Genomic DNA, 13,469 nt, shown 5'->3' on the forward strand with positions numbered 1-13,469 from the left:
AATTATTCACGGCCTAATTCATTTCAAATTGCATTCCGTTTCTTGGCCTCCTTTTTTTTGTACCACAAGCCGTGGAAACAGATGATGAGCCGGGGTGAAGGGATGAGAGGAGCTTTCAGTTACTTGTGTAACAGAGGCTGCTGCTGTTTCGGTAGCCTGCTGCTTCTGCTGCTGCTGACTGGACGCTCTCAAACTTTACTGCTTTCCACACACAAAGGATGAGTGTGGAAATAAAACACTGTGACTGCCAACAGCAGAGTGTGCGTCTGTGATGACATGAGAGGCAGGGAGAAAACGAGAGAGATGTGGAGAGTGAGTGAAAGTTAAGAAAATGGGAGGAGATGAGGAGGAGAGGTCCGTTTTCTAGAGTTTTTTAGGGAGGAAAGAAGCAAGCTGCTTGTCGTGTGTTAATCATTATGGCCAGGTTGTAAAATATTCCTGTTTGTGTCAGCAGGCAGCAAAATCTGTGTGTGTGTGTGTGTGTGTGTGTGTGTGTGTGTGTGTGTGTGTGTGTGTGTGTGTGTGTGTGTGTGTGTGTGTGTGTGTGTGTGTGTGTGTGTGTGTGTGTGTGTGTGTGTGTGTGTGTGTGTGTGTGTGTGTGTGTGTGTGTGTGTGTCTGTTTGTTCAGCAGCAGCAGTGGGAATAATGAAGGCAGAGAAGAGGAATCCTGCAGGAATCCATTTCAGTCTACATTCCTCCTGATGCAGAGCTGAGAGCAGTCAGGAGCAGAAAGCAACAGGCTACTGGAGATTGACCCTGTGCACGCACACACACACACACGCACGCACACACACACACACACATACACATACACATACACATACACATACACACACAGGCACACACAGGCACACACACATTCTTAGGACAATAACAGCCTCTACTGGGGAGAAAACACATAACATGACCACACAGTCGAACACAGACAATTGCAAGCAGGAAAAAAAAACACCCACAGACTGAACACAACACACACACACACACACACACACACACACACACACACACACACACACACACACACACACACACACACACAGGATGCGCACAGATTGTTAGTAAACAGATTACATTGGAAAAGCTATTCACAACGGCATGCATGCAGAGCAACACAGGCAAATATGCAGATGCACATATGAGCATCCGTGTGTGTATGCTCGCAGACACACACGCAATTCACACTGCAGGACCACTTCAGGTTTCATCATCTTCTTTTCCTTTTTTTAATTTTTTTTTTAGCTTTCTTTCTCTTGAGAGCTCGGGAGGAGGGGGGACCAAGGGGGGTGTCTCATTCCCTCTCTTTTGTTGCTGCTGGGCAGAGAGAGCACATATCCATACAGAACGCTCTCTCCAGCCTCATTCACACCCACACACCGTTCCCCCCTCCCTCTCCTCTCCACACACACACATCCACAAAGATACAACATCAAAGAGCCGCCACCGCCGAAGGATTACTTCAGCCACACACTACTGGCTCTTCAATCCGGGTCTGTTCCTCTTGCGGATCCCCCCTCTCGCCTGGCTGCACTTGGTACGGTCCAAGCATTCCTGCCAAGTAGCTTTCACACATGGAGGGGAAGCTTGTCTCAAGCAATTGCTGACAAGCTACAAACAAGACAGCCTCCCTCTCTCTCTCTCCACTTTTTTTTTACCCTCCCTCTCTCTTTCTCTCAACCCTCCAACTCAGGTCTGCTCCTCACTCTTCTCCTTGCTCTTTCTAACATCTCCATCCCCCCTTCTTTTTCTCCTTCTCCCCCTTATTCCTCCCTCCCCCTCTCTTCTCTCTCTCTGAGAATGTGGGGGCCCCACTAGCATAAATTGTCAGCTGTTCCTGGGCGTACTCCATGGCTCCCTAAACTCACATAAGCCCACATATGCAGTCGCTGGTGGGACAAGGGTAACCCAAGTAAGCCCTGTCGGTTATGAGTCTGAAAAAGTATACCGTGGCCCCCCAATAATGCTGCAGCGTGAAGGCACTGAGAGTTTTACGCTATAATAAGCTGCAAGTTGCAACAGATACTCAGGCTAATGGTATTTTGGGGTTTAACTTCAACATGCCTTCCTTTGGCCTTTTAAATTCATTATAGCAAATATCTGCACAATATTGTTGGACTGAATCGTCATGACATATGAACATACTATTACTATCACTTTCCTGCAATTAAAGAGTTTATTTTGACAATAATTCCAAACAGGTTCCATCATTGACCTTTTGAGAATTAAGAGTACCAGAATCATTTACCTTTTTCTCAGTTTTTATACTTATTACTGTCACTAAATAATTGTAGGAACATACAGGTAATTTATGCTTAGCTAGAAGTCATGGAAAGGTGGACACTCACACATTTCTTTCTAAATGTGCTCTATAAAACTGTTTTTCCCTAACTCTGAGATTGGGGGTGTCTGGTGTTTTCCAGAGGTAGGGGTTCATAGGGCTTGCATTGTAGTCAAATTGTGACAGAGCGGCCATTGTTAACCATTAGTGCAGGCTGTCATCTAGTGTTGGGTTTGGGTACTGTTGGTTTAATAAAGCTACGCTTAGGGGTTGTTTTGAGGCAGCAAAGCAGATCATTTACAATTAAAAACCTGAAGTACTACAGCAAAGGGCTGTTTATTAGATAGAATAAGGTACAGGTCAAGATTATAGGTTTCTGTAAGATTTGGAGACAAATAGGCCTACACTGAAACCTGAATAATTAACTCTAACGCTCAATAAAAAAAATATATATTAATGTGAGTGTTTTCTGCCGAGTGTTACACAAATAGAACAAAGAAGTCCCTGCTTCCTCTGTCTGTCTGGTTTAATGAGAATCCTCATCACCAGTGAGACTTCTTTGCTGAAATATTCTCTTTTGACAATTCCCCATCACAGTTGGGGAGAAATTCAGCTGCAGAGATGTTTGGGTTAGAGCCACTTGCCTCAAAATACTGAAGTTTCAACATGTGCTCAAAGTGAGGTGGGGGGTAGTTTGGACAGAAATTAGTATAATGTCAATGGCAAATAGTAAATACATTTAAAATTCCCAAAACAATGCAACCCAACACAAATTAATGTCTTATTTTCCACATATGTGTTTTAATCTTCCTGCATAATAATGACAGAAAGTCTGCTCAAGTGTGGTTGGCATTAACTTACAGAGACAGCAGCACCTAAACACAACATGCATTGTACGGACTACACACAACTTCTGTGAATTGTTCATGCAGATCTGTCAGTATCATCAAAATACGTCAAAAATATACCTAAAAAGTGACTTTGAACGGAAAAGATGTTCAATTGAAGTGTCAAAAAGAACAATCTGAAACCTGCAATTGATTCTGTTATCATTGTATTCATTGATTTATATCACATAATACAAATAATGGAGGATACAAAGAACAGTGTGTACAATTTGCTATACAATTAAAAGTAAATAAGGCTAGACGAACTTCATGTTGGAAACACAATTCTAATGGAATACTTGTTATATAATTATTTATGAATGCCTAATAATGAGTCAGGCATCTGTCAGTATTGAGACTCATTTCACTTCCTAGGAGGCAGGTGGGATAAACACCGCAGAGACCAGAGTGAGCAAACAGTTAGTGGGTTAAGGGGGGGGGGGGGGGTATCTTGCTTCAGATACTGTTTAATAATGACAGTGCATGAAATCATATCAACCATTCAGTCGTTCAGATTTAGCTTAAATTGATCTGAAATACATTTTAAGACTATTTCTAATCTGTTGTTTTCTGCATCTTTTTTATTGTACAGTGCACATTCCCCTCCACCCTTCTGTTTTGTTATCATGCTAATATTAATGACAAGAGGAAGTCATGGAAATGTGCCTTGTCACTGTCTGTTCTGCACATGATTTACATCTGCAATTTGAATACTTTTGATAAAGGTGAATAATGCTGCTAATTTTCCCCCAGATGCATTCAAATAGTTTGACATCCAATATAATTAACAGCTAGTATTCAAACAGTGAGTTATCTATTTTTCCATTATTTATTATCTTACAACTAAACTCAAACTATGAGATTTGACTATGATTTTGATCTGCTTTGAGCTGTTATTTTCCTTTCTTGTATCCAAATACTTTTATTCCTTGTTGTAAATTCCCTGTCCCAATATATTGGTGTACTTACTAAATAGATTTTGGGTGATACTCAAAGTTTAATCTTAAATTGGTAGAGTTAACTGTATTTGATCTCGCCTGCACACAAAGGCTTTCATTTTAGCTGCAGATGAGCCAATGAGAAAGGATGCAAAGAAGTGATGAATGCCTGAAGCTCTTCCTCATTCCTCCTGGATCACTTCCTCCACATCCAGTGTCTCTGGATCACTTCCTCCACATCCAGTGTCTCTGGATCACTTCCTCCACATCCAGTGTCTCTGGATCACTTCCTCCACATCCAGTGTCTCGTATAACCACCTTCCCTTAGTAATGGGAGTATTTTTGCAATCAAAATGTAGTAGGTTAAATGCAAATATTTTTCCATGGTAATAATCTTTTTTTTTTTTAAATGAATAGTCTGGTGTTCTTATTGGTTGTTTTGTCCAACATACTGTCCAGAAAAAGACAATGGAAAGAAGCAATTAGAGAGGCTAGGAAGACATTAGGTTTTTTCTTACCACAAATTGTTAATATTACTAGTTAATGTAATTGTATTAGCTCCACTACTGTACATATACATCTACTATACACAAGTTACTTAGAACATGATACCCACCTTTTGAAATAGTTTTATATATACTTAAAAATGTAATTGAAGCAAGAACAAGACATAAAAGGCAAATGTTTATTCGGTCTTTTAACAGATAAGGATATGTGAACGGGTTGCATGTAATCAGTAGGAGGGGAATTTAAAGTAGAACAAGACGACGTGTGTCTTTTTCTTGGATTAAAGTGAGAGGAGATCAATAAAACATCTGTAATGACACAGCTGTGTTGATTACTATTCAGAAATTCACATTTTAAAAACAAGAAACATTTTCCCTTTTTAAAATTGGCAGCCTTAGAAAAGACAGTGGACCACAAATGGGCCTGCAAAATGCAAATACACATGCAGTGGTGTCCCCATAGCAACCGGAGTCAAATCCACGACTCGGGACCAGTAGAGATTACATGATTGATAGGAAAAGAGGGACTGGTCAAGCCGTTTAGAAGTTACCATGCCAACAGGACACAGAGCCACTGAAACACCTAAAGGACAGTCTCACTCCTAAGACCCCCGCTTGCATCACTTCAAGTATTCCCGCCATAGACTCAAAATCTTCAATTTCACCACCACTTCTTAGGTTCACAACATAAGCTATTATATAAGTGCACTCAAGAAATCCTCTATACATAGAAAAATAACAATAAGTAGCAGTAAAAGTTATAACAATTACTTTACATTTTATACACAACCATGACAATAAATCACTTTATACCGTGGCATCAAATTCCCCGCCCCCTGAGTGTAATGTTCAAGTTTAACCTTCTGTAGCTACAGAAACAAGACCAGCAACCTACATTTGGTTATTTAAATAACATTGGCGGTCATTGGCGCCGGCAATGATTAGAATCAGAGAAAATACGCCTTCCCACAGACCGCGGGCTCGTGTGTGACGAATTCATTATGTACAAGCTGCTGATCGATCATGTGCCTCTGGCTTCAGCCCGCTCGCTGTGTCACGGACAGCCTTCGTCCTGGAGAATAAACACAAATGTCAAGACAAGAAATCAATGTTCCAAACAAATCTGATGAAGAAGTTTTAGGAGTGATGGTCCAAGCCATAAAAGTGTAACGGACCGTCCACACAGCAGCGTTAAAAAAATCTTGGAGGTGGGCGTATCTGAAGCTTGGGGATTTTTTGCGAGCAAGGCACCAACAACCAATCACATGAATCTCCCGCCCCCGACATACGAAGCAAAACAGTTTGAAGTAAACTGGATATAAACTCCCCAAACAGGCGAAAACCTACCACTGTCTCTGCCACCTCCCTCCATGCCTGGCTCCTCCGGTTTATATCCCGGTAGGTAAATAGGGACTGGTCATAAAGCACCGGGTGATTCCCTACCGCTAATTTCTCCTCCATTTTTTGGAATATGAGGAAATGAACTGCGGTATGTCTCTCCCAGCTTACACGCCGTTTGATTGGCTAGAGCTTGAACGGTCAGATTTGCGTACATGGGATTTGATTGGCTGACGCTTCCACCTCAGCCTCAAAAGTTGAACATTGCTCAACTTTGAATCCTGAAAATCCTGAAAATCTCCGCTCGCCTGCCCACAATGCAGTTCGGCGAAAAGTGAGGGAAAGTGACGTCACCCCATTCAAAGTGAATGGGCAGAAGCGTTTCAAGATTTTTTTAACGCTGCTGTGTGGACGGTCCGTAACTCAGGTGTGAATGGATTTTACTCTCACCCACCTCAGTCTCGCTGAGCCTCGGCTGCTTCAGTTTCCGGCAGCGATGCAGCTCCGGCATTTGTACAACTTGGGGTCATGTGTGCGGATGTGGCTCCGTACATTCCTCAGTAGAAAGAACGTCTTACTGCAGAGCTACACGACAGAAAGGGGAGGACAGAGAGTTAACGGCTTATAAATAGACAGAGACAAACAGAGAAGCGTTACATTTTTATAAAAGTACTTAACATTTAAAGTACTTTCAGTTGTGTACAACAAATGTGAAGATACAGCCTGCAACTGGTTAGCTTATCAAAATAGGTTAGCAAAGCTTTGATATTTTATATCAGCTTATCAGAGGTCGGATCACTGGAACGCATCAATAATCTCTCCAGCTTGGTCGACCCCTGGGCCCACCAATGAGAAGCCCCCAGGAGGCATCCTGATGAACTGGGCCCTTACAAAAAGGGACAGCAAGCGGCATTACTCTCAGCTCCCTCGTGAACTGCTCACAATTTATATTAAAAAAGGGTCTGTATTATTTTACCTGTGCACCACAAGCTACATGTTGTTATGTAGAGCCCCTCCCCTTTTCAAATGTATCTCCAAGTCTAAGCTCAGCCACCCAACGTACATTTAAGCCGCTTGTATTCAATATATTATTTAGGTCAATGCCCAGAGAGGTCATTCATCTATGACTGTCATCTCCAATGTAAAAGTCATGAAAAAGACTCAGAGGTTCTTGAACTCCCTCACTTGAAGCAGTATATCACTCCTTATTCTGTCAGACGTAAAAGAATACGCCTACTAGAACATCCAAAGTAATGTCTTGTTGGCCTCATCTATACAAAGGAGGAAGTCCGACCTCCAGGATCTTTGTCTGACAAGTATCAAATGGAATTACTAAAGCAAAGAAAAAGCATTTCATAATTGTAAACAGGTACATTATCCAGGTAAATGTACTTTGACAAAAAAGTCTGCACTTTATTTCAAACCAATGCACAATGGGAACACCCAGCTCACGCTGACACACCTGTCATATTTGAATCTCACAGTATGATTAGCTTTGACTCTAAATCACAAGGCTTGAGGTTTCTGGGCGGGAATGAAACCTGCAGGGTTCTGGTGCTCGGGGTCATGACTTTGATGCATTAGTCGTGTGGTACGAGTCAGTGCTTACCAGACATGGCCAGTGCTTGCCCTCGATGTGTCTGAGGCGATGCATGATCAGAGCGTCACAGCTCTTGTAGGAGGTTGAGCACTCCGGACAGGCGTGGGGCGCCTTGAGGGCTTTGGGGACCTGACTACGTGGCCCTCTAAGCTGCTTTAGCCTGGCCCGACACACTGCGTCCATCCTGACACAACTCCTGCTGCTCCGAGGGCGTCTCACCTGCTGCTGGAGATGCAGGAAGAAGACAGGGAAAGTCAAATATTATATTAAAAAAGATGAAATAAACATCATGAATGAAAATGTAAAGGTTTAGATAAAAGTAAGCTCACGTTTGGGCTGTACTTCACTTAATACATTTGTATTCGTCTGACACTCTTAGGATTTTGTTAACTAATCAGTTACGTCATTTAAATCAACAGATCAGTAACGTTTCTCAAAAAGGAATATTACAAAAGCTCCACTTTAAAACTTGTGTTTCGCCAGAGATGTGATCATAAATGTCTTGTAAATAAGTGCATCATTAAAAAAGGCAATAAGGTGACTAACTGCTCAACAGATATTAGATTATTTTGTGGCAACAGGATGAAGGGGATATGGTTGAATGTATTTCTGACTTTCATTTAAGTCATTCCTGTACTGCCCTTTTACTGTGTTTATAGTTAGCTACCAACACAAATGTGTACTCTCTTTGATCTACCTTTGACTTGGTCCGTGTGGCCTTCAACCCGGCACATTTAGCCAGTTGAGGATTGATGCTGCGGGCGTTCGGCCGGGGTCTCTGAGCCTTGCCTTGGCTCACGCTCCTCTCCACCCTCTCCTTCTTTACCACAGGCGGGGCGGGGGGTCTGGCTCTCAGCGACCTGTGGGGGGATTCCACCGCTCCAAATCCTTCCCCAACTTGTGACACGGAGCGTGTTAAGCAGATATCCACGCTCTCCTCCTCTTTCTTCAGTATTGCCATCGGGCCCCCTGCTGGCCGACAGAAGCTGAACAAAAAGCCTGAGTCCAGTAGCTTGATGGGAGGCTTGCTCTGGCGCTTGCCCAGGTCCGGTGAGGGGGGATCGGGGAAGGCTCCTCCGACGGGCACGGGGTCTGCTGGCTCCTCTTTGATGACTTTGTACAGAGGGTGGTTGTAGATGGATGCGGGAGGAGGCTGGTCTGAAAACGTGAGCCCCTCAGGTTCATTGACATTCACTCTCGGTTTAGTGTCCATGACCTTCCTCCCCTCCTCCTCTCTGGGCTTACACTTTGTCTTACCCACCTCCCTTGTGGAGGCCTGCTTAAGCTTAGCCTTTGTTGCAGGTCGGCTGCTGTTGTAACGCAGCGTTCTGACACTCTCTACAGTGACTTTATTTTGGGCCTGTGTCCTGTGTGAGGGTGGAAACTTGTGGGGTGTGTGGTCATGGGGGTTGTTTGATAAAAGAGGGAAACCTGAGAGAGAGTATTCAGTTGGTTCTGATTTAATCCTGACCGTGTTTTTCACTTTAGTTTTGATGGCGTAGCCTCTCCGAGGCTGCTGGGCAGTGTCACCCCTCCTCACCGACCGCCTGAGTTCCCTCCCCATGAAGGGAGGCCTTGATGCAGGGCGGAACATGTCTGGTATTGTACCTTTACTTCTCATGCTCCTGTCACTCGGAGGGACGGTCTTTGGCCTCTTTGGTGTCATCAGCCCGGTGATGATGGGACCCAAAGGCTTGGTCTTTGCTGACTTGCTAAGAAGATGAGTGTTAACAGGGTTACAGAGGGGCAGCGACAGCGTCACAGCCCCAAATGGCCGTCCTGGGGAGGCAGGGCGTGGTTTCCTACGCTTTGTCAGCGAATAGTTGTTAGCCTTCAGCTTTCTTAATCGTTTCTTCTGTCTCCAGCCAATCAGATCTTCTGGTCTTGGGAGGAGGGCGGTCCTCTGTAACCCAAGAACATTCATCAGATGGTACTTCTCCTGTGCTCTTGCGTAATCCTGTTCATCCTCTCCAACCTCCTCCACTTCCTGCTTTATCCTCACAGGGCTGCACACAGTGACCTTTGAAGCCCTTGACATTGAGGTGCGGGAATGCTGTTTGGGAGAGGGAGATTTTTTGTTTTTTCGAGGGCTCTCTGGCATGGGTAGCAATCTCTGAACCTTTTTGGCAGCCCCAGGAGTGGAGCGGAGAAGACGGGTGTTTGATGGTGATATGCGCGAGTAATTCTGCGACTGTGGGGTGGATGTAGTGTGTCGAGGGGTGGCAGCTTTCTTGGAAGAGGGAGATTTGAAGTCCATGAGCTTCATCCTGTGTGAGGGGCTCAGAGGGAGACCATTATGGCATTGGGCTTTTGGTGTCCTGCGCAAATTGTGCCTTGGACTTTCTTCTAATGACTCATTTGATGAATCCAGCCTCAGACTGAAGCAGTCGTTCATACTGTCCTCGAAATCCGAAACCCTTTTCCTTTTGCCTACCCTCTGCTGGCGGTGATGCTCATGACAGGCGCCGGCACAGGCTGAGGTAAAGTCCTTGCCGGGATGGAGTTTTTGGTCTTGCTCTCTCATGAGGGCCGAGCAGGCTTCCACAGCAGGCCACATGCCCAGGTGGCGGGCCATGGCGATAACTTCAGGAAGGTCCTCCGGGCGGACAGACAGAGTGGAGGAGTAGGAGAAATCCAGCAGAGACAGAAGGCTGTCCTCACTGAAGCCTGAAAGGAGATGGGAGCCTTTAATTACATATGAACCCTGGTCAGTCAGTGAGCAAGATGAAAGTGAGTAAACAGCAGGCAGAGTGGGAGCAAAGTGTAAACATGATGGTAAAGACCATATAACCAGCACTTTAATTAGGGCCATTTCTGCTTTTATGACATGTATCAAAGATGCGTAAATGAGGAGACAGACTAGGGCTGTGTCCCAATTCAAATTATGGATCGTTAAACTTCAAATTTCTAGATCAAATAGGTTTTTACAAACTGCCAAGGCAGACCCTTTCGAAAAGGACTTTTTAATGCAGCTTTCAGTAGCATACATACAAACCATTGTTTGAATAATCATCAGAAACCTTGTCAACTCAAGTCTTCGGTCTTGTGACTGCATACAAACAAATGTATTAACACAGTCACAATTCATCTTTTCAACATTTACTGGTACCAGCTTGTAGATTGTAAGATTTACACTTTGTCATAAAGGATAGTTAAATATCTATGTGAAAAAATAATGGGCACTAGACATTGACTTGACATTTAACAGCGAAACCAATAATCAAGTGGTGAAGTCAAATCGTTTTTTTTAGGTACACTGTTGATGAGCTTAAAAAAAATACTAATGACTGAATGAGTTAAAGTGGAACTGTTTCGTTCAGAATAAAAGCATTTTGGGGACATCTAGGTACAAGGTTCAGGCAGCTCTAATCGACCAACTAAACTTAAACAGATCTCTTGCAGCAATGTTTTTTCATTGTGTCACTTTGGCCCCTAATCTTACCGGTGAGATCTACGTCTGATTTCATGCTGGAGTCCATTTCTGTGAAGATTTCCTGGAAGTGATCGCTGACGGCCGCCAGGACAGCTCTATGGGCAGAGTAGGATTGTCCGTTGGTCCGCAGTGTAATGTCACAGAAAAGCCCGGCCTCCCGCTGATTCCTCAGCTTGCTCAGCATGTCAGCGCTGTGTGACACCATCGTCTTGGTGACACATCCTCTGCCACCCAGCCCCTGAGAGACAAAGACGGCAAAACAGAAGAAGATAGAGAGGCATCATTATTGTACTGCAATGTGTGTAAAGCACTTGCAGAGTGTGAGAGCAAGACTTAGGTGAGAATGAGAGTGAGAAGGTGTGGATTAAAATGTGTGAGATGCAGAAAATGAGGCAGTGATAAAATGAAAGAGCTGAAAGTTTGATGAGTGTAAATTAAAATGACAGCAGGACAGTTATGTACCTTAGGTTTCTTGGTGTGCTGGCTCTGACACTCTAGACAGCCCAGGACAAAATCTCTGATCTGGAAGTACATCCCTGTGAAGAAAAAAATAAAATATATCAAACCTCCAGCAACATTGGTGTCTGATGTTGATAAAAAGTCTGACAATGTTGGATGCACTGTCTCACAAACAACTAAAGCAAGTGACATGATTAGGAGCCTTCAATCATGTGTGAGTACATGTCTTCATCTTTGATTGATTTAATCACTAGTGAGTGCTGTTTCAAATGGCTATGCACAATAGATACAGCTAGTTTTGGCGATATATAAGAGAAGATGCATTTGGGATAACATTTACTTTATTCATCCCAAATTGTTGTTTTTTTGTCACAGAAGCATTTTAACGAACATTACACAAGTTAATCATATAAAATATATAATTATAATATAAATAAATAGACATAAACACTAAATATATACATATCAACAATACACATTGTATACATCAATACAGTATCTAAAGAATACACAATATAACATGTACAGAATAAGTTAGAATACTATAATAGATAAACCTACTACATTGCCTGACATATATAAACATGATACTTGCATACATTGTGAATGTGTGTAAAGTAACTGCATTTTTATGTTAATGTATACAATGTAAGCCTTGGACCTTAATATCCTAAGTACCAGGCTGTGTGCAGTGAACTTCCTCATACCTTCCCACCAGTAGTTTTCAGCCACACATTTGTAAGTCTCCTCCAGGGACAGGTGGGGCTGTCCGAGGCGCCGCCGGTGAAAGGTGGAGAGGGCCTCCTGTCTCCGGTCCTCCTCCAAGACCTCACGGTAGTTGAAGAAGCCCTTCTCCAGCTTCTTGCGGTACAACAGCCCGTCTATCGTCTCAAAGTTGGGCGACCACCGTGCGGGAAGTCCACGCCCTTTCATCCCTCTGTCTCCGTCTTCATCTGACCAGGGTTTGGACGGACAAAACGTCTCTGCCTTCGTGTAGTGAGCCTTCATGTGGGTGCAGTCGCCGGCCATTTTATCAATTGTTTTAATATTCTGTTGTAAAAATGTAACTTTGTGCCTTTGGCTGAGAAGCACCACAGCTGCTCCCTCTGAAGTAATCAGTCCCAGCGGGGGACTGAACGCCTAACTTTACCCACCGACCTGAAACAAAGTCCACGTGGATACGGTGACAGCAGACAACAGAGCACCGTTTTTAACAATAAATACAGAAGAAATAGTGTTTGCCACCCTGCTAATAGTCTGACAAACCCTAGTGGACGGATACAAACTAGCCTATTAGCTTAAATGAACCGCAACGTCTCTCATTATGGCTTATACAAAAGCTTGTTTTTCCAAAGAAGAAGATGGGCATTTCACTAGCTGTCATCACTTCTCACTATCCAAACAGTTGTGGCTAACATCCCTAAAATATCAAAATACTTTCTTTTGGGGAAGCATTTGGTCAAATCTACGCCACAACAATATACATGTTAGACTGTCCATCCGAGTGTAGATAATAAATGCAGCCAGGAGAGTATCGCGCCAACAGCTCCGAGACAAGTGATGTAAAGTCACCAGTTTCACAGCGACCCCATGAACAGGCGATCCCCGCGAAACGCTCACCAGCAGCCCGTCTCCATCTGTCTCAGGGGTCGGGAGTGGCCCTCCGGGGATGGATGGCGGCGGGCAGCCTCACCTCCGGCGTTAACTTGAGATTTCTTTTCGCCAACTCGAGTCGGAAGCAACATGATGACGCAGCTATCAGCTCAGCATCGCCACTTGAACCAACGACCTAAAAGCGAGGTTGTCTCCGCTATCAGTCAGAAATGTTCAAAATCACAAGATTCAATCTCCTCAAAAGCGACCCAACAAGCTCCGGTTAGACACCCGACTTAGTTAGTAGCTCTCTCGGTGCCGCAAAGCCAGTATGTCGGTGAAATTCTCTATTTTTCTAAACTCGTAACCTTCTGTTTGTTGCTAATCAGCAGACTAACCGAGACGAGTTTTCCCCGCCTTCACACAAAGGCTATTAGCAG

General features: G+C 43.8%; 1 protein-coding gene across 2 annotated transcripts; it reads right to left on the reverse strand.

The window, feature by feature from the left end:
• Nucleotides 1-4,771: 4,771 nt before the first annotated feature.
• On the reverse strand, nucleotides 4,772-13,446 carry si:dkey-229b18.3. Of its 2 annotated transcripts, none has more exons than XM_034128730.1 (7): nucleotides 12,144-13,446; nucleotides 11,440-11,513; nucleotides 10,987-11,215; nucleotides 8,242-10,211; nucleotides 7,554-7,766; nucleotides 6,399-6,529; nucleotides 4,772-5,678 (listed from the first exon to the last, which is right to left on the reverse strand). In XM_034128730.1, the coding sequence occupies exons 1-6, from the start codon at nucleotides 12,463-12,465 to the stop codon at nucleotides 6,425-6,427; spliced, it is 2,913 nt and encodes a 970-aa protein (XP_033984621.1). In that variant the 5' UTR covers nucleotides 12,466-13,446; the 3' UTR covers nucleotides 4,772-5,678; nucleotides 6,399-6,424. The 2 variants fall into 2 exon arrangements, with proteins under 2 accessions (XP_033984621.1, XP_033984620.1); XM_034128729.1 differs by having other exon boundaries at nucleotides 7,554-7,769; nucleotides 12,144-13,445.
• Between the last annotated feature and the right edge of the window lie 23 nt (nucleotides 13,447-13,469).

The sequence above is a fragment of the Trematomus bernacchii genome, unplaced genomic scaffold (genome assembly GCF_902827165.1).
Source record: "Trematomus bernacchii unplaced genomic scaffold, fTreBer1.1, whole genome shotgun sequence".
NCBI classification, from domain to species: domain Eukaryota; kingdom Metazoa; phylum Chordata; class Actinopteri; order Perciformes; family Nototheniidae; genus Trematomus; species Trematomus bernacchii.